The following is a 21503-nucleotide window of genomic DNA, read 5'->3' as shown; positions in this document are numbered from 1 at the left end:
TGTTTTTTCGTGACATATTGTACTTTATGTTAGTGTAAAAATTTCATCAATAAATTTTGTCCTTATTAGGAAAAAAAATCCAAATTTACTGAAAATTTGGAAAAATTCACAATTTTCAAACTTTGAATTGTTTTCTTTGTAAGATAGAAAGTCAAACACCACAACATAGTTATTAATTAACATTTCCCATAGGCCTACTTTACACAGCAATCATTTTTTAAGTGTTATTTTACTTTTTGCAGACTCCACAAAGTATATAAATTTAGCAGTAATTTTTCACATTTACTAGCAAATTTCAAAATCTAAATTTTTTAAGGACCAATGCAGTTCAGACATAGTTTTGCCGAGCCTGTATATCAGAATCCCCCATGAATTGCCCCATTTTAAAATCAGCACCCTTCAAAGTATTCAAAATGGCATTTAGAAAGTTTATTAACCCTTTAGATGTTTTACAGAAATTAAAGGAAAGTGCATCAAAAATTAGAACAGTTCCTTTTTTCTACTGATTTTCAATATAAAACCTTTTTTTTTTTATATAAAACAGTAGGAGTTAGCAAAGAAACAAAACTTGGAATGTATTACCCAGATTCCGCAGTTTTTAGAAATGCCCCATATGTGGACGTAGCCTGTTGTATGGGCACATGGTAGGTCTCAGAAGGAAAGGAGCGCTTCTTGTCTTTTTGAATGCAGATTTGGCAGGAATAATTTTCAGACCCCATGTAGTGTTTGCAGTGCCCCTGAGGTAGCAGTACATTTGAAACCCCCAATAACTGACCCCATTTTGGAAACTACACCCCTCAGGGAATTTATTAAGGGGTGTAGTGAGCGGTTTGAACCCACAGATGTTTGAGGAATTTTTTTTAACAGTTTGAGTTCAATACGAAAAAATCCAATTTTTCACATAATGTTTAGATTTAGGCCCAGATTTTCATTTTTCACCAGTGGCAGAAGGAAAAACGTACCCCATGATGCGTTACCCAGTTGCTCTCGAACACGGAAATGCCCCATATGTGGACGTAGCCTGTTGTATGGGCACATGGCAGGACTCAGAAGGATAGGAGCGCTTCTTGGCTTTTTGAATGCAGGTTTTGCTAGAATAATTTTCAGACCCCATGTAGTGTTTACAGTGCCCCTGAGGTACCAGTGCATTTGAAACCCCCAACAACTGACCCCATTTTGGAAACTACACCCCTCAAGGAATTTTTTAAGGGGTGTAGTGAGCGGTTTGAACCCACAGGTATTTGAGGAATTTTTTTTAACAATTTGAGTTGAGAACGAAAAATTCACATTTTTCCAATAATGCTCAGTTTAGGCCCAGATTTTTATTTTTTACCAGGGGCAGAAGGAGAAAACGTAACCCATGATGTTACCCAACAGGGAAATGCCCCATATGTGAATCTAAACTGTTTTTAGGGCGCAGGGCTCAGAAGGGAAGGACTTAGCATGTGGCTTTATGTACAAGCTGTGCGAAGTACATCAGGGTAAAACGTCAGGGCAATAAAAAAATTAAAATTTCAGGGACGTGTGGTAGATCTTAAAACACTCATTTATACAGAGGCCGGGTTGTGTGGGGCACGTTTCACACTGGTATCTGGTGTCTTTTCTTATCCCCTGTTTGTAGCACACTCTGCACCTCTTTTGGGTCCTTCCCTTCGTCGCAGTGGAGGGAATTTCACTGAGAAAATGCTGCCCTGGTACAATTCTTGTGGCCTAGCTTCCAGAAGTACTGGGCCTCTCCCCCACCTCCTGGTCCCCAAATATTAGGTCCTTGATAACTTCCTCTTGAAATTCAAGGAATGTCCCCCTGTGGCCTGCACCTCGGAACAGCACGTAGGCATTATACAGTGCCATCTGTACGAGGTGCACGGCCAGTTTTTTGTACCACACCCGTGTTTTCCGCATGGCTCTATAGGGCTCCAGTACCTGGTCTGATAGATCGACCCCTCCTATGTACTTATTATAGTCGAGGACGCAGTCTGGTTTGGGGGTCTCTGCACTGGTACCTCGTACTGGGCAGGGGGTACTGCTGTGGCCGTGTATTGTCGTCAACATAAGGACATCCCTCTTGTCCTTATATTTAACGCACAATACATTGTCGCTGCATTGGGCCCGGCTCTCACCCCTTCTGAGCAGTTGCCCAAGCAGCGTCTTAGGGAGGCTTTTTTGATTTTTCCGAACAGTGCCACATGCCACTGTTCCTCTGGAAGCGAGGCACTGAAACAGGGGGACACTGGTATAAAAGTTATCCAGGTACAAATGGCAACCCTGGTCTAATAGTGGGTGCACCAGTTCCCACACTATTTTCCCTGTTACTCCCAGCACGGGGGGGGGGGGGGGCATTCTGGGGGCTCAATTTTAGTGTCATTCCCCTCGTAAATACGGAACTTGTGGGTGTACCCTGATGTACTTTCGCACAGCTTGTACAACTTCACACCATACCGTGCCCGCTTACTGGGCAGGTACTGGCGGAATTTTAGCCTCCCCTTGAAGTGTACCAGGGACTCGTCTACTGCAATGTTTATCTGTGGGGCATACGCCTGGGCAAACTTGGCGTTAAAATGGTCTATTACAGGCCTGATCTTATACAACCGATCGTAATTGGGGTGATCGCTGGGGGGGGGGCACAGCTGGTTGTCATTGTAGTGCAGAAATTTTAAAATACACTCAAAGCGCGTCCTAGACATCGCCATGCGGAACATTGGGGTGTGGTACAAAATATCGGTAGACCAGTACGCCCTGATTGTTGGCTTCTTTATTAGCCCCATGGTTAGTATAAGCCCCCCAAATTTTTTTATCTCTGGTGCATCCACAGGGGTCCACTTATCGGGTCTGGCATAGCTGGAGGTGGGATTTTCTTCTATAAAATTCTGGGCGTACAAATTCGTCTGGGTAACAATATGGGCAATGAACTCTTCAGAAAAAAAAAACTTGAAGAAGTCCTTCCCTCTGAGCCCTTCCGTGTCAAATTGAATCCCTGGGTTCCCAATAAAATCAGGGATCTGGGGTCTGTAATCTTCCGGGGTACTCCAGTGAGCATCTGATGCATTGGGGTCAGTGGCGGTCCTTGGACGCCTTCTCGGGGGTGCAGGGAGCTCAGACTCGCTGGATGAGTATGAGGATGAGGAGTCGGAGAATGCCAAAAAAGTGGGGTCGTCATCACCACTACCTGAGTCCGAGTCTGATGCAATGATTGCATACAGTTCCTCTGAAGTGTACCTCCTGCGGGCCATATTTATATAAAATGGGGCACACGGGGAAAAAGTTTTATTAGATGGGACACTGTGGGATGGGGTGACCACGGGACGGGGGTCGGAAAGAACGCGGAAACTTATGTGGTGTATTCACGTAAGTGTTTTTTTTTTTTTACACAGACGAATACACTGACACAACACGGACTAACGACACACTACACACTAGACGGACTAACGACACGCTACACTAACTAATGACGGGTGACGGGACAGGTAACGAAATGGGAACAACAGGAACTTTTTTTTTTTTTTTTTTTTTTTACACAGACGAATACACTGACAATACACGGACTAACGACACGCTACACACTAGACGGACTAACTAAACGCTACACTAACTAATAACGGGTGACGGGACAGGTAACGAAATGGGAACAACAGGAACTTTTTTTTTTTTACACAGACGAATACACTGACAGTACACGGACTAACGACATGCTATACACTAGACGGACTAACTAAACGCTACACTAACTAATAACGGGTGACGGGACAGGTAACGAAATGGGAACAACAGGAACTTTTTTTTTTTTACACAGACGAATACACTGACAGTACACGGACTAACGACACGCTACACACTAGACGGACTAACTAAACGCTACACTAACTAATAACGGGTGACGGGACAGGTAACGAAATGGCAACAACAGGAACTTTGTGTGTTTTTTTTTTGTTTTTTTTTTTACACCAAGGGATACACTGACTACACGCTGCGCTACACTACACTGCTGATCGCACGCTACAGCTCACTCACTACACTTCTGATCACACACTACAGATCCCTCACTCACTACACTACACTGCACTTCTGATCACTCACTCCACTCTGCTACACTACACTGCCTGATCAATCACTCACTACACTACACTGCCTGATCAATCACTCACTACACTCACTACACTACACCACACTGATCACTAACACTCACTCCACTACACCACACTGATGACTAACTCCTCTCCACTACACTGATCACTAACTCCTCTCCACTACACTGATCACTAACTCCTCTCCACTCCACTCCACTCCACTCCCTGCCTAATCTACACACTAATCGCTCTTTTTTATCACAGTAGGTGCTCTATCTACAAGCACCGGATGCTTGCACATGGAGCCCCTACTGTAAACAGCGCGAAGTCCGCTGCTGCGCTGTGATTGGTCAGGGAGTTTTTCCCTGACCAATCACAGCGATCGTGGGGGAGGGACCGCTCTGATTGGTCCCCAGCCCGGACGCAGCACTTGTCTGCTGACTATGTCAGCAGACATCACTGCTGTGTCGCCGCGATTGTCACCGCGGCGACACTTTAATGACATGACGTACCAGGTACGTCATGTTGCGGGAAGTATCCCGCTACCATGACGTACCAGGTACGTCCAGGAGCGGGAAGGGGTTAAAAGGCTCCTCCCGTCTCCCATTCACCAGTGTCTTCTAAATTACTTACATGGACATGTCGTGGTTAACCAAGGAAGATATTTATTTGCTCCGAAAAAAATAACATGGTTAGTTTCATTTGAACATAAACAAGAAGAGGGTAGCTTACCCAGACTTAAACACAGGAAATATGCACAAATTTACCGCATGAAGGGAAATGTCCAACATAGGAGCGTCTGGGCTACAGATTCGTGCCCGCATAAACGTTAATATAAACGTGTGAATTTTTGGGAGGGAAATACGTGCCGTCAGGATGATTCGGGAAAAAGGAATTTTCGGTAAGAAATTCACTCCCTTTTCCCGGCGTCATCCTGACGGCAGACATGGAGTATACCAAATTAACTCTTAGGGAGGGACCACTGCTTGCAGGACCTCTCTCCCGAAAGAGAGAGATCGGAGGAGAGGTCCGCATTCGGCCTGTAATGTTTTGCGAATGTGTGCAGGTTGGACCATGTGGCTGCCTTACAGATTTGGTCCGGTGTCGCCATAGCCCTCTCTGCCCAGGAGCAGGATACTGCCCTGGTAGAATGGGCCTTGAGTCCTTCCGGGATAGCGCTGTTGTAGGACGGAGTAGGCCTGCTGGATGGTGGATTTTATCCGGCGGCTAATGGATCTCCTAGAAGCCGCTCTTCCTCTGCCTGGCCCCTGAAATTGAACAAAAGACAGTCAGCCTTCCTAAAAGGATAATGTCTGCTCTGGGTAGCATAGAATGGCCTTCCTTGCATCCAGGCTATGGTAGTCTCTTTCCCTATCGTTTTGGGGATTTTGACAGAAGGATGGGAGAATAATTTCTTGCTGTCTGTGGAATTTTGAGGCTACCTTTGGAAGAAAAACGGGGGTCTGTTTTTTTGTATGACCCTATCGTCCTGGCTTAATAGGTAAGACGTCTTACAAGATAGGGCCTGGGGCTCGCTTACGTGCCTTGCTGCTGTGATAGCTACCAGGAACACAGTTTTAAACGTGAGGAACCTAATCGGAATCTGATCAATAGGTTGAGGGGGTCTTTGCAGAGGCTTTGGAGAACTAGGTTCAGGTCCCATGGGGGGAACTGTACTACGGCTAACTGACCTCATTCTTTCTGCCGCTTTCATGAACCTGCGGATCAGTCTATGATCCGCCAAAGGTTGGTCTAGAATGGCTGAGAGCGCTGCTACCTGTACTTCCAGGGTTCGTGGTCTCAGGTTTTTATCTGGAGGAAGTCCAAAATCTCCGCCACCAAAGTGTCAAGATTGGAGACCTCCAGCCCCCTCCAGGAGAAGAATTTTTTCCCCGATCTTATTATAAGTAGCTGAGGTTACAGGTTTTTCGGGACTGGCGTAGAGTCGCGATAACTCTGGAGGACAGACCTTGTCTTAGCGTCTGTTCCTCAATATCCACACTGCGAGGTTCAGTCTCTCTAGGTTGGGGCAAAGAACTGGGCACTGCGCTAGAAGGTCCTTCCTGGATGGAAGGCGGATTGGCTCCGAGATGGCGAGCTTTAGGAGCACCGGAAACCATGCCCTTTTTTCCCCAGTGTTGGGTGATCAGAATCAGCGTGATGTTGCTCTGCTGGACCTTCTGAAGAACTCTCGGGATCAGGTGTATGGGGGAGGGGGAAGGCGTACGCCAGACTGAAATCCCAACTATGGGAAAAAGCGTCTAACCCCTCGGACTTGTCCCTGGGATCTAGGGAAAAATAGCCGGGACATTCTGAATTTTTGCTGCTCGCAAACAGGTCCACCTGTGGACTGCCCCAGGTTTCTGTAATGAGACGAAATTCCTCTTGATTCAGAGACCATTCCCAGGGTCTAGGCCTCTTTGACTTAGAAAGTCGGCTGTCAGGATCTGGGATCCTTTGAGATGGACCGCTGTCAGGACTGTACCGTGGACTCGGCCCATCAGAAAATCGGGGCTGTTAATTTCAGCAGGTGAAAGTTTCTGGTGCCTCCCTGGTGGTGAATAAGTGAAACGGCGGTCCCGTTGTCCGAGAAGATCCTAACATGCTCCCAGATGGCCCTAAGCTCTCTGGAATTTGAGGTCTAGGCATGCAATGTCGGACCCCATTTGCCCTGGAGCAAACGCTGCCCCACTTGCGCTCCCCAGCCAGGCTGGCTTGCGTTGGTGACTACGGAGATGAAGGGCTCTGTCACCCATGGGGACTCCGCCTCTAGGTTGCCAGTTGACCGCCACCAGCGGAGGGACCTTGTGACCGCTGATGACACGGGCATTCTGCGGTCCAGAGAGGTTGTTGCCCCGTCCCAGTTGCCCAGGGTGGCTCTCTGTAGCGTCCTTGAGTGAGCCTGGGCCCAAGGAATAATGCCGATACAGGAGGTCATGAGGCCCAGGAGCCTCGTTGCGTCCCTAATCGTTATTTGTTTCTTCTGGCCGCATTTCTGCGCTGCCAGCCTAAGGTTTTCCTGCCTGGGTGGAGGCAAAGACAAGATCTGAGACACTGAGTCTATCTGTACCCCCAGGAGGTCTTTCGCGTCTCGGGGAGAAGACTAGATTTAGGGAAGTTAACTATCCACCCCAGTCTCTGAAATAGGGAGATGATTCGGCTGGTATCCTCTTTGAGGATCTTCGGCGAGGATGCCATTACCAGCAAATCGTCCAGGTATGGGACAATGTTTATGCCTGCCACATGGAGATGCGCCACCATCTCTGCCGCTATTTTAGAGAATATCCTGGGTGCCGTTGAAATTCCGAGGGGTAGGCACTGGAATTGAAAATGGTGTACACGGCTGCCCATCCTGATGGCAAACCGCAGGTACTTGTGATGTTCCGACAGGACTGGGACGTGGTAGTACGCGTCCTTTAGATCGACGGTACTCATAAAGTCCCCTCTTTTGATCAGAGTTACTGCAGACCTGATGGTTAAACCTTTTGTAGGTAATCAACCTGTTCAGGCCCTTCAGATTAAGGATCATCCGAAACTGTCGTTCGTTTTTTTGATCAGAAATAGGGGTAGAACCCCAAGCCCTGTTCTACTGCGGGGACCTGGACTACCGCCCCCATCTGTAGCACCTTAGAAATTTTGTTTCTAAAGATACCCTGCAGGGCAGGGGATCACGTGGGGGCCGGGAAAGCTCAACAGTCTGCCCCCCACCTGGTACTCGCCTACAGGGGAAGGGGTTGTTTTTGTTTTACTCCTGCCTCCTTTGGGGTAGGACCAGCACCCCGTCTTTCCTTTGCCTCGGTATGGCTTGAAGGATGGCTGAGGTTTGTGGGGAAATCCCGTTCTTGCTTGGTCCGGGAAACTGCGGGTCCTGTCGGTAGCTCTTTTTAGGATCTCCTCCAAGTCCGCGCCAAACATGTGCTGGCCATGAAACCGAGATGTTACACGGCCTTCCTTTGGAAGCCGTATCTGCTTTCCATGTTTTCAGCCAGACCGCCTGTTGCTGATCTAAGTAGAGGCATGCATTCCAGTAACACATCTCTAGAGGCCTTCTGTTTAATCTGGTCGTCGAGTTCCCCCAATCAGAGGAACATCGACCTTGCCACAGAAGTCGCTGCGACCTTGGACTTCAGCGTATAGGCCGTTGTTTGCCAGGCCCGTTTCATCAAGGCGTCGACCCTGTCCATTGGGTTTTTAAGATGAGAGGAGTCCTTGAATGGCAGGGCTGTCTTTTTGGCCACTATGGCCACCTGTGCCCGACGCCGCGCGCGGCCCCACCGCCATGCCTGGAGGAGATAGGCATCTGAGCCTATGGCCCGCCGCTCTCCCCAGCTGAAACCACTGCGCCGAGCTGTGGCAGGGGAAGGAGGGGACCCAAGGACTTCTGGTCCGCCGCTCCGACTGCTGCGGTGGTGAACCCTGGGCGGTCAGACCTGTGGCCCGCTGTGCTCCCGGACCGTGCGTAGATGCTCACGTCTTTCTCCGCAAAGCGGAGTCTCTCTTTATATTCGCGGGACAAATAGAGGTATTTGTACGCGCAGCCCACTCATACGTGATTACTTTCTTCAGGGTATCATTAACCGGAAACACTGTGCGGTTCCTTGGTCTGAGCCCGCCGGACACGGCGTCCTGTACGGACCTTGGCTCGACCACATCCTCGACCTTCCTTGTATCCCTGACTGCTTTGATCAGGTCAACCAGGTCCCCAGATGAGAAATAGTACTTTTTATTCTCATCCCTGGCGTCAGGGGGACAGTCAAAGAGTTCGCCATTTGACAAGTCGCCCCGGGATTGCTCAAACTGTGAGCTCGTTAGCGGTATGTGGCTCGCCCTTTTAGCGGCCCTTCCTTCCGCTGAGCTGGGGGGGGGGGGATGGGGGGGAAGACTGGAAATTGATGCCCGGACCTCCTCTCTAACCAGGGTTATAATATCTTCCCTGAATGCAGCCTGTTCATCCGTAAGGATCTTGGAGGTACAATAGGGGCATAGCGGCTTTTTTATATGCCTCGTCCAGTTTTTTTTTTTTTTTTTTTTTTTTTAAGACACAGAGCGCCTTTCCTGTGTTTTTTCTTTAGGTCCTGTTTAGACCGAGTGGATTCCCTGTCCTGCAGAATATACATGCATGCACATAAGGGAAAACCCCCACACAATGCTAAATCCCTGAGCATAATATTCCTGCAACAAGTAACACTTACAGTTTGCAGGGCTTCCATCTCTGGTTCCTTTGTAGTCATGATGCAGAAACGCAGACAGAACCAGGTAGACAGATAAATCCTTCTCTGAAGGTGTGCTGTCAGTGGAAGCTTGTCGGGGGGTCTCCATTTTCAAATCTCCCGCTGTTCCGGGTCAGCTGACGGCGTCTGACGTCACCGCGTCACTGGCTCCGCCCCCCCCGACGCCGCGCTGGCATGCCTGGAGGAGAGAGGCATCTGAGCCTGTGGCCCGCCGCTCTCCCCGGCTGAAAAACAACTCCGAGCTGGAGGAGGAAGGAGGGGACTCAAGGACCTCTGGTCCGCCGCTCCGACCGTAGCGGTGGTGAACCCCGGGCGGTCAGACCTGTGGCCCGCCGTGCTCCTGGACCGCGCTGACTCTCCGGAGGGGAGATGAGAAGGGAAGCAGCCCTGTGGACCGTCAATCCCTCCAGTCAGCCTGCTTGGAAAAGGGTGAGGGGGGAAAACAGCCCTATGGACCGTTCCCCCAGCTGTCATCCTGCAGCTCCCTGGAGGGAGCTCCTCTTGCATGTCCCTGTAGGGACAGGAAGCACTGGTGAGTGGGAGACGGGAGGAGCCTTTTAAAGTCTCTTGCTTCCTGTCCCTACGAGGTCAAGGTGCAACCTCCATGTCTGCCGTCAGGATGACGCCGGGAAAAAATAAATAAAATACACATACATCACCCTAAAAGCGCTCTCTGACGCCGCTGCAGCTTCTCCTCAGGTCCCGGAAATCTCTCTCTTCATCATCATCTTCTGGTCGGGGATTGAAAAATCCCCTCCTTCTGGAAGCGCTGGCTGTGATTGGCTAAGTGTCAGCCAATTACAGCCAGTGCTAGATGATTGAACCAATCACAGCCATTCATCGAGTGCTGGCTGTGATTGGCTAAGCATCAGCCAATCACAACCAGCGCTTCCAGAAAGCAGGGATTTTTCATTCCCCAGCCAGAAGATGAAGAAGAGAAACTGTGTCGTGGACCCAAGAAGAAGCTGCAGCGGCGCCCCGGACAAAGCGGGAGAGGTGATGTATCTTTTTTTTTTCCCTTCAGCTACGGCTTATTTTTGGGGTAGGGCTTATATTTCAAGTCCCCTCACCCCAAAAATCCTTGCATGTGGTGCTACAAAGTCATACGGCTTTGTAGCGCTACAAAGTCACGGTATCACCGTGAGAAGACGCTGTGATATCGCACAAACCAGTGATGTGATATCGCTGTGAGTTTCTCGCAGCGATGGCATGTCACTCATGTGAACGAGGCCTACATCTCATCTACTTGAATGTGGAAGTAACTCTGGAAGTGCAGCAGCAACCTCTTCCCTGAAAGTGGGAGCACAGATTTCTTCATTTTAGAGACACAGTGGTTTTCATATAGAATACAACTAACTTCTACGTGTAAGGGTGCATTTAGACACAAAGATAACCACTCAAAAGATGGCTTTTGAGCGATTATTTTGCATAAAACTACTACTTGGTACTAATGCCTACTAGTACCAATTAGAAGCATGTGAGATGACGGGAGCTGTATTCAAGGAACAGACCACCTGCTGTTCTTTGAATATATTCCCTTTGTTCTGCCATGGGGCTGACAGCTGAGGCAATGTAATCAGAGGCCCTGGGCAGAACACAGCGTGAGGTCTTTCTTATCAGCTGTTCTGCCGAATGATGGATTTCATGCTGCACTGAAATCCATCGTTCGGCAGATAAATGAAAGATAGGCACATTTACAGGCAACGATTATCCCTTAAAAGATGGCTTTTGACAGAATTTTGAGTGATCATCGTTGTGTCTAAATGGGCCTTAAGGATCCTGATACTATATGTTGACACCAGTACACGCATAAACATTTGTCATAATGATTATTCTGTCAGGATAATACAGTAATGCTCCTTTTGGACGAGCAGATTCTCGTTTGAACAAGCGAGTGACGTCACTGCTACCTCATTAGCACTCGTGCGACCTGTTTAAACAGTAAGATAATCATTGAAAATCGCTCACTTTTCATTCAGTGTTCCACATTCCTATGTAAATGAGGGAGATGGAACAATACCTCTGCAGTGCCACTATTTGGAAGGCAGCATTCCTGCAAGTCAATGTTAGACTCTTTATATAAGCCTTGTAAACAATGACTGGGAATTGAAAGCCAAGCCAGAATCCATACACAGACAGCTGTTTCTGGGTATTTTCCGCTCATCAGTGTGCAGTAGGTTTCTGGCTTAGCTAGCTAGGGGCCTGTGATGTGGGTCAGGAATGCTATCTTTTCTCCTTAGGGAGAGCACCTAGAAGGTGAGTGAGTGAGGAGACTTATAAGGCCATTCATGCTCCTCTGGGTAACATGCAAATAATGGAGAGGGAAGAACGCTATCCATTGGAAGGCAGCATTCCTACAAGTCAATGCTAAGCCCCATTTAGACGGGAAGACTGTCGGGGAAACAATACCGGACACTCGTCCCCGCAAGTACTAGCTCACGTTGTTTTGCACAGGAGTGAGCATCGTTGCTTAAGCGTGGGGCGGCAGGAGATTTCTCTCCTTACTCTTCTCCGCCCCTCTCCATTCACTTAACACAGTGGCTGTTCAGTAATGAACGGCTGCTATTTACACTGAACGATCATCATTCAGGATTTTATGCAGCTTCAAATTCTGAACGCTGATCTCCAGTGTAAACAGCAATCGTTCAGTAATGAACGCCCGCTGTTTTAAGTGAATGGAGAGGAGCAGGGGAGCGCGAGGAGAGAAATCTCTTCCAGCCGCCCCGCTTTGAAGCAATGACACACGCTTCTATGCAAAAGCACAGCGCTCGTACATGCGGGAACAAGTGTTCGGCATCGTTTGCCCGGCATTCATCCCGTGTAAATGGGGCTTTAGATTCTTTATACAAGCCTTGAAACAATGACTGGAAATTGAAAGGCAAGCCAGAAAACCATGCACAGACAGCTGTTTCGGGGTGTTTGCGAAACACTGAGCGCGAGTGTTTAAACACAACTAGAAGTGAACGTTCCAACGATGATTTTTAGTCCTGAACGACGATACTCATTTGGCATTTAGTCATTGGCTTGTGATTAAACCGAATGATTACACTGCTCAACAGCATTTTTGCATCTGGTGTGCGACATATCAATTCTTATGGATTTTTGAGTGTAGAATCCGATTTTTTCAATTTTTAAAAAAAGGTTTTTGTGTTTGTGCTCATTTCTGGTGAATTATTTATATAAAATTAAATCAGTGCTAAGCTAAACTCTTTATTTGAATGTCACACGCAGTGGATGAAGTTCTAAAAATGGTCACTAGATGGCAGAACAATGCAGTTGAGCAGGAAGGTTACTGACATGAGCCTATCTGTACTGCTGCTTAGTGTTTGTTGTAATCTGCCTGAAGTACTTCCCTTCATTCTTACCTCAGCAGATCAGTATTTTTTGAGTTTCATTTACAAATACATTACCAGAAACACATTATTGAGTTCTAAATGTTGTTTGTTTTTTTTTACTTAAAACCGGACAATATTTGGCAATAATGTAATATTGTCTATGTAATAATCTTATGTATCTCAGAAATGTGACGTGACCGATACAATCTGATTCTTCCACTGAATTCAGCACCCCAAAATTAGTTAAACCAACCTGTTTTCAAACCAGATACAGAAAAAGTTTGATTTGTTGACCACTGTTATCGTTCACTTTTGCTTGATTTAACAATTTTTTGAACGATAATGATCATTAGATCTAAACGCAGCATAAGTCTCAGGTAGCAGTCAGTGTTCTAAGCTTCTTTGTTGACAAGCAGATTACTAACGCCATTCCCTGATAGTACTAGCTTGTGGTCAAACCACCACTGTACATCATACAAAAGAATAACACAAAGCAAGAATAGAGTAACTTACTCAGAGGACATGCTCGTCATAACCAGTGATCTTGTAATCTAAAATGGAAAAAGAAAAAACATAAGTACCCCATCTATCTACCAGTATCTGATTTTGGAGAGCCTTCATGTAGAACTATTGAGGGATGTGGAACGGTCTTGGGAAATCACAGTACATCAATAGTAAATCATTGTTGGGTTAATTGAATAGTTGAATATTGTACACCATAATTTTTTTGAACAATATAAGGAGGATGTAAGTAAAAAGGGCAAAACACTGGGGCATTATAAAAGTGTCAATAGGTCAGGACTATATCAGAAAGAGTGAAAGGTGCTCACACCAGCAGATTTAAAGGGGTTGTCCACTTGCAATCTGTTACATTTTAATTTTCTCTCTCACATCTGGTAATATCTCAGGTTTCCCTATCAAGAGACTTCTTATGTCAGCAGACAGATTAAGCTTGGCAAATTAAAGGGGTTGTCCGGCCACCCCTGGTTAATTTTTTCACCCCATTAATGACCTGTAAAAGTAAATGTATTAGAACAGACATCATTATACAAACAAAAACATTATTCAACTTACCTTTTATCTTCTTTGCTTTCTCTCTGTGAAACGGGCATGCTGAATGAATCCAAGATGGCCTCCGTCCTTACACTTCTGGGCAGAGCAGTAGGAGTAACTTTTTCTTCCCCACTTTTGCCCTAATCAGCAATTCCAGCAACCTGATTGGTTGTTTGGGTTGACTGATTCGCCAAACAACCAATCAGGTTGCTGGAATTGCTGATTAGGGCAGAAGTGGAGAAGAAAAAGTTAATATGCCCGCCTCCCCTGCAAGCGAGTTGGCCCGACAAGAAAAGAAAATGGATTTGTCGTATCCAAGGATGACCGGAGGATCAACACAGGGGGATGCACCCCTGTAGGTAAGTATATAACTTCTGTTCAGCCAATTTACACGGCACAATGTATATTACAAAATGCATTGTAATGGGCAAACAGAAGTGCTCAAATGAATTTATTACGGCCGGACAGCCCCTTTAAGCATAATCAGTCAGATCTTTAATGAAGTTTTCTCGAGCACATAGACAAAACACTTCTGATCATACTGCATAATATCTCACAAATGACGGTCTATACTTGACCACATATACTTGGTGCAGTATTTAAATAATCAGTATCTAAATAGATTTAGGGCTGCTTCAGACGAGCATATGCACAATTTCGCGCACTTCAGCGCAGTAAACTAGTTGATTTGCAAGTGTAGCAGCGCATAGTATTGTACATTTTACACATGAAGGGCCTATTCACACATGCACGCAAAACACAACCACCCCGATTTAAAAGGCTACTTAGCCTAAAGAAGTCCACATTTGCGCACCTCCCGTAGAATTCTATTAGGTGCTTGATGTGCAAATACGCAGGAAAATAGAGCAAGTCTGCTTTTTTTCTGTGCATGAGAATTGCACACGCGAAATACAGAAAAGACAACGATCCCATTCAGATCTATGGGTTCTATTCTTTGTGTGCGCAAATTTTGCACGTGCAATACGGTTGTCTGAAGGAGCCCTTAAATACATGCTTTAAAAGCAATTATCGCTCAAAATTCGTTCAAACTACCGATTTGAGCGATAATCGTTATATGAACTTAAAAAAATCCATCGTTCAGCTACTGGAGATAACGCAAACACCTTTATGTCAGTAGACCACAGGCTGTTATCTCTGCGAGGAGTCGGCAGTTAACATTGCATTTTGCTGACATCCTCAAAGAAAACAATGCAGCTGTGTGCACAGCTGGGTGTGTGATTAATCCCATGTTGGGCTCTGCAAACAGCTCCTGAAGGCCCCTTTACATGCAAATAAAGATGACAACATGCAATGGCCATCAATGGCCATAAACACTTTATGCAAAAAGATGGCTAAAACTTTCAATCGTTTGAAAGACTATCTTTGCATGTAAATGGGCCTTTACTCTTCTGCTAGCACCATACATGCTTTATTGTGTTATTACTAGTTAGATTTACTTACATTATGTGCAATTCTTATTGTCAAAACCCCTTGTGGCTTATAAATCATTATACCACAATACTCAAATAGCAACTTCTATACCAATTCCATATATAAAATAACACGCATGTTACAAATTTAATGCACAGATAAGACCCCCATCAACAGTAATTCAGGGACCATAAACTTTCACTCCCTTATCAGTATTTAGCTAAAAATGTTTGTGTATCTCTTATAACAATTCGAGCCTGTTGACCTTTCCCCCCCCCCCCCCCCTCCAACAGTAATTTAGGGACCATAAAACTTTCACTCCGCTACCAGTGCCTAGACAAAAAAAGTTTGTTTTCTGGTTTGCAGAATTCCTTTTAAGTGCGAACCAATCACATCCATATCTGTGCCTTGTCATAAGTATGTATGTTATAAGTGTGTATAAATATGCATGCCTCTTCAGATCCAATCCATTTAAGCCGGAAGAAGTACCCTGCGTTGGTACGAAAGCTCGCTATTATTACATCATGTATTTTTGTTAGCCATTAAAAGGTATCATATCTACAAGATTACGTCGTTTCTCTTGCTGAGAACAATCACATTTTACAAATTTAATTAATATGTAGCTTAAAATATTCTCTGTTATTTAATTGTATTTAACCCTTGTCTCATACCAACAGTCCTACATTACCCCTTTTTTTCCACAAAAAAGCATGACTAAGAGGTTGCAATACTAAAGATCCCCAGACACATTACCCTAAAGTTGATGAAAATGGATGATTTCAACCAAAATAATCGCTTATAGGGTGACATTTAACAATGAGCAATCACACACTGTCATTGTCTCAAAATTCGACTATTTTTGAAATTTCAAGGCACTTTTGCATGCGCTGCCTCTTGACCTGATGTAAATGAATACAGACTGACAAGCATATCAATCAGCACTTTGTTTACAATGGCCAAGAATCGCAACTATTGTCAGTATGATTGTTCGCCCCATAGGCCAGCCATATATCTCCCTGTTCACGCGATAGGCGAGCATTTCCATGATGGCTAAAAAACAACGATTAGACTATAAATGTGCAATGGGTCAACAGCTAATCGCTGGCCCTTTTACAAGCGAATAAAAGGTTTCTACCCATATTTGAGTAATAGGGAGTATAGTCTGGTAGTTGGCTGAATGATTTTTAGCTCTTGATTTTTTTTTCTATCCACAATCAATGTTTCCTTGAAAGAACATTCTCAGAAAGATTGTTTGTACTTTGACTGGTGTCACTAAACATATATGGCCAGCTTTAATAAGTGTAAAACCCAGTATGGACTAAAATGTGTATGGCTGCATCTGCGAAACGGTTGTTCAACTAACCAACGTCTTTGCAATGTGTTTGGCCACCTTAAGACATGGATTAAGCTTTATAAAATACATGTGATACAAGCTTCCCTCTGGTTTATGTTGTACGGAATGTTTAAAGATCCCACTCTACATCATTACCATTTCCAGTGGCATATCTCCGAAGACCTTATATTACCAACTATTACTACAAGACCTTACAAATAATATAGCGTTTTTACATTTTTTAGATTTATGAATCCAAAACATTTTACTGTATATCAATGCAAAAATGTTTTCAAACAATGAAAAAAAAAAAAGTCGGAGTAAACATGTTAAACCTCAAGGGGCAGTAGGACCCAATTACGGTACTAAAACGAGCCAAACCACAAACAACACTATATGCAAGTGGTAATTTTGCTGAGTACAGAGAAATTATGGCAAATAGGAATGTTATGCTCTTCTGGTAAGAGTAATACTTGGCAGAAATATGAGATGTTAAACAGAGCCAGAGCCAATCCATCATCAATTTAGAGATCTGTTCTCACAAAAGCATGATCTTGCACTGTAGTGTGTGACTTTTGACAGAAGGGGTTGAAAAATTACATGTTGGCCATGGAGAAGACCTTGAAAAAATAAAATCTCTCAACTGAAGTTGTCATTCATGAAAAATTTGTTTTGGCTTTCACCCATTTAGTGAAGAGTTGACCACTAGAAGATCATGAACCCCTGCTTCGATAAAACTGACGCAAGGCAACAATGACAGGCTAAATGCACCACTGGGATAAAGTGTATAATAGTAAGGCATAAGCCTAACATTAAATGGCTAAATCACTAGGTTCTTTTTTTGGAATACGCTTTGATGAAAAGTAAATGTAACAAAAACAAAGTTGAATCTCCACTTATCTTCAGCATTTACAATGGATGACTAGATCATATCGTAGGATAGTAAATCTGCAAAGTTTGCATATTTATACAGGAATCTTATTTATACTTGTCCTGTGTCTTTCAATATTATTTCTTCAGTTTTTTAAGACATCAATTTTGCCCATTTTGTGGATTAGAGTACTACATTAACGAGCAGAAGACGAAATGTAGTACTCTATTCCCCAAAATGGGGGAAATTAATTTCTTAGAACTGAAGAAACAATATGGAAAGGTAAATAACATTTTTTTTTAGTTCAGGCTACAGCTCTTTGTTGACTTTAGATTACTACTGTCCAATGCTATCATGAGGGGTGTAAATAGTAATTAAAGGACCTTATTTAGATTTGGAATGGGCCCATACTATGATCATCTTCAGCAGCATTTTAGTTCAGAATATGAAAAGCTTAGGATGATTTTGGTCTATAATCTGTGTCATGTCTCTTATCCTAATGTACAGGGGTAATACAAACACTGATGTCACAGTATAGGCACTTAGTGAGGTTACAGCTCAGTTGCCATACTAACAGGTGGATATATAAGTGGGATAATGCATGTAGTGATGTCATAGTAAAAAGTTATTTATGATGTTACAGTTCACCCATAGCGTACAAAGTGATGTTGCAACACAGTGGCGTCACAGTACAGGGATACAGTCCATATAAACAGTGATATTATGGAAGGTTGATGCACACAGATGTTATAGTACAAAGATAATTCACATAATAGATTGAATGCATTGCAAAACCCAATGATGTCACAGTTCAGGAATGAGACACAATTATGTCACAGTCGAAAAATAATGGAAAAAGTACAGTAGATGTCAATGATCTAAATGTAGTTTTCTATTGCCTCCTTCCATCCATCCATAGCAATCACTAACTATACCTCACCTCTGAGCAGAGGTGGTCTTTCTTACTTGCTGGGCTCTATAGCCGCCGCCATGCTTACTGCCCTGATAGTTACACCCATGATTTATGTATGTGATTGGGATTGTGCTACAATGCCAGACAGACACAATCCATAGACCAGAGGAATGCCAGCTCTGAAAAAAGAAACAAAGAGAAAAAAAAAACCCACAGCAGACCCCTTTTTCTGATCCCATAGAACCCCTTCTTACCAGAAAGAAAACACTTCAAACTGTATATTATTGCTGATTAGAGGAAGACAAACAGTGCCCTGCCTCAGCTGGCAAATTTTAACAGTAAGCATACAGAAGTCAGTATACTTTGAACCCAGACTACTGAATAAAGGCCCATTATAATTGGACGAGTGTCAGGCAAACGATGCCCGACACTTGTCCCTGTATTCCCTCGCTCATCTTTTAGCAGCACGAAAGATGAGCTATGAAGATCATTGCTCATAGTGCAGTTTAAACAGCCGCCGTTCAATAGCAAAGGCACCTATGTTATGTGAAAGTAGGAGGGAGCGAGGGGAGAGAAATCTCCTGCACTGCCCCGCCCCCCAGCTGGCCACTCCACTGGAGCGCGGGGATACAGGGACAAGTGTCGGGCATCACTGCTGTCCAGTGTAAATGGGCCTTAAGGAAAACAAACAAACAAACAAAAAAAACGCAAAATTCCTTGTGTAGTTTACCATACTACTGAAAAAAGTGGATTATACCCACCTGATAATCAGGTTTCCAGTAGTCTCCATGACAGCACCAATGAGATTGCCTCCTCCTGGTAGGACAGGAACATACTGAGAGGTTAAAAGCTCCCCCCCTTCCCCACTTTCCTCAGTGGATTCTAACGAATTGCCGGGGCAGGAGCTAAACTTAAATTTTTTCCCCTAACCGGGGTTTTTTAATTTTTAAATTTATTATTTTATTTTTCTAGGGCGGGAAAGGTACGGGTGCTGTCGTGGAGACTACTGGAAACCTGATTATCAGGTGGGTATAATCCACTTTTTCCCCCAGTCGTCTCCACGACAGCACCAATGAGACGTACCAACTAAAGTTTATTAGGGTGGGATCGCTGCCGAGAGGACTTTGCGGCCGAAGGCCATGTCCTCGTCCTGCTGCACTTTTACCCTATAGTGTTTAGTAAACGTGTGGGGTTTTTTCCAGACTGCGGCCTTGCAAATTTGCTCGACCGAGGCTGAACTGTGTTCGGCCCATGAGGACGCTACTGCCCTTGTGGAATGGGCTTTAAGCGCTAACGGGATCTCCTTCCCGAGGGCTTTATAGGATTCTATGATGGCCAGGCGGATCCACCTGGCTATGGAACTTTTCGCTGCTTTGCTACCCTTATTTGGGCCACTGAACTGGACGAACAGGTTGTCGTCCCGCCTCCAGTGGCTCGTTGTATCTATGTAGGTTAGGACTGCTCTCCTAACGTCCAGGCAGCTTAGGGTTCTTTCCTCCTCGTTTTTTGGGTGGCTGAAGAATGAGGGGATTATTATATCCTGGGACCTATGAAAATCTGACACTACTTTCGGCATAAAGGCCGGGTCTGTTTTAAATATTAGTTTGGTGTCTGTAATTTTCATAAACGGGTGGCGGATGGACAAGGCCTGTAGTTCGCTAACCCGTCTTGCGGATGTAATGGCTACTAGGAAGATGGTCTTGATTGTCAGCATTCTTATAGGTAGCGCTTTGATCGGTTCGAATGGTACCGCTGTCATGGCCCCTAGAACCCAATTAAGGTTCCAGTCTGGGAACAGGTTTATGGGCCTAGGGCGTAATCTAGCTGCTGCTGTTAGGAACCTGTGGACCCATCTATCGTCTGCGAATTTTGTGTCGCAGATAGCACTAAGGGCTGAAACCTGGACTTTTAGGGTGCTCGGGGAGAGGCCCATCTCTAAGCCCTCCTGCAGGAATTCTAAGATTAGCGGAGTGTCGGGGATAGAATCCCCGCGATCCCTTCCCTGTCTCCATGAGGAAAACTTTCTCCAGACCTTCTGGTAGATCAGGTGGGTCGTCTTTTTCCTACTGGACATTAGGGTTTCTACTACTTTCTCTGAGAATCCTTTCTGTCTTAGCGAGGATTCCTCAAGAGCCATGCCGTTAAATGGAGTTTGTCTAGGCCGGGGTGGTTCAGTGGCCCCTGCGATAGAAGATCCGTCCAGGTAGGCAAGGTGACTGGGTCCTGGACGCTCAGTGTTGTCAGAAGACCGAACCAGCTTCTTTTTGGCCAGAAGGGGGTCACTAGGATTAGCGTGCATCCCTGGGTTCTGAAGTGTTGTAAAACCCTGGGGATTAGTGGTATGGGAGGAAAGGCGTAGGCCAGTCCTTGTCCCCAGTCCTGGCCCAGGGCGTCTACCGCTATCGGACGATCTCCTGGCCGGAGGGAGAAAAAGTTGCCTACTTTCGTGTTCTCCCTGGTTGCGAAGAGGTCCAACTGTGGGGTCCCCCACCGGTTGGTTAAGATTCTGAATGCCTCTGGGGAGAGGGACCACTCTCCTGGGTCTATCTGCTTCCTGCTGAGGAAGTCTGCTTTTCCATTTAGTGTCCCCTTTAAGTGGGTTGCCGTGATCGAGAGGATCCGGCCCTCCGCCCAGTGAAAGATTTTCTGTGCGATGCTTTGCAGTGGGGGAGATCTTGTGCCCCCTTGGTGTCGTATGTGAGCGACCGCGGTGACATTGTCTGACAGTATTTTTATGTGATGGTTCTGTAGCGAGTTGCCCAACTGCTGTAGAACCTGCCAAACTGCCTGTAGTTCTCTGAAATTTGAGGATTGTTCTTTTATCCTCTGAGGCCAGGGACCCTGAAAGAATTGGTTCCCCACATGCGCTCCCCATCCACAGGCGCTTGCGTCTGTTGTGATGTGGATGGCTGGGTTTTGTAGCCAGTGAACCCCTCTCCGCAGGTTCTCTGGGGATGTCCACCAACGCAGGGATGTTTTTGCCCTGTTTGGGATGTACATCCTTGCCCCTAGCGAGGACTGCCTTTTGTCCCACGAGGATAGGACTACGGCCTGTAGGGCTCTGGTGTGGGCCTGGGCCCATGCTACTCCTGGGATGCATGATGTCAAGCTCCCCAGAAGAGACATTGCCTCCCGAATTGTGCAGAATCGTCTTCGTAGGAAGGTTTTGACTATTCTGCGGATTTTTTGTATTCTCTCCTCGGGTAGGTAGGAGCATTGCGATTCTGAGTCGAGAGTTATTCCCAGAAACGTCTTCTGCTTGCCGGGATCTA

The 21503-nt window shown here is 45.5% G+C and overlaps 1 protein-coding gene across 2 annotated transcripts in view; it reads right to left on the bottom strand.

The window, feature by feature from the left end:
* Positions 1-21503, bottom strand: part of MCPH1 (microcephalin 1) — a 279100-nt gene that overhangs the window by 218426 nt on the left and 39171 nt on the right. For both annotated transcript variants that reach the window (XM_066603603.1, XM_066603613.1), the window contains exon 10: positions 13144-13181. In XM_066603603.1, coding sequence (XP_066459700.1) covers positions 13144-13181 — 38 coding nt within the window. The remainder of the gene's footprint in view (positions 1-13143; positions 13182-21503) is intronic.

Source organism: Eleutherodactylus coqui, chromosome 1 (assembly GCF_035609145.1).
Source record: "Eleutherodactylus coqui strain aEleCoq1 chromosome 1, aEleCoq1.hap1, whole genome shotgun sequence".
In the NCBI taxonomy this organism is placed as follows: Eukaryota; Metazoa; Chordata; class Amphibia; order Anura; family Eleutherodactylidae; genus Eleutherodactylus; species Eleutherodactylus coqui.
The sequence above is the reverse complement of the archived record's forward strand: the minus strand, read 5'-3'. Positions and strand labels throughout refer to the sequence as shown.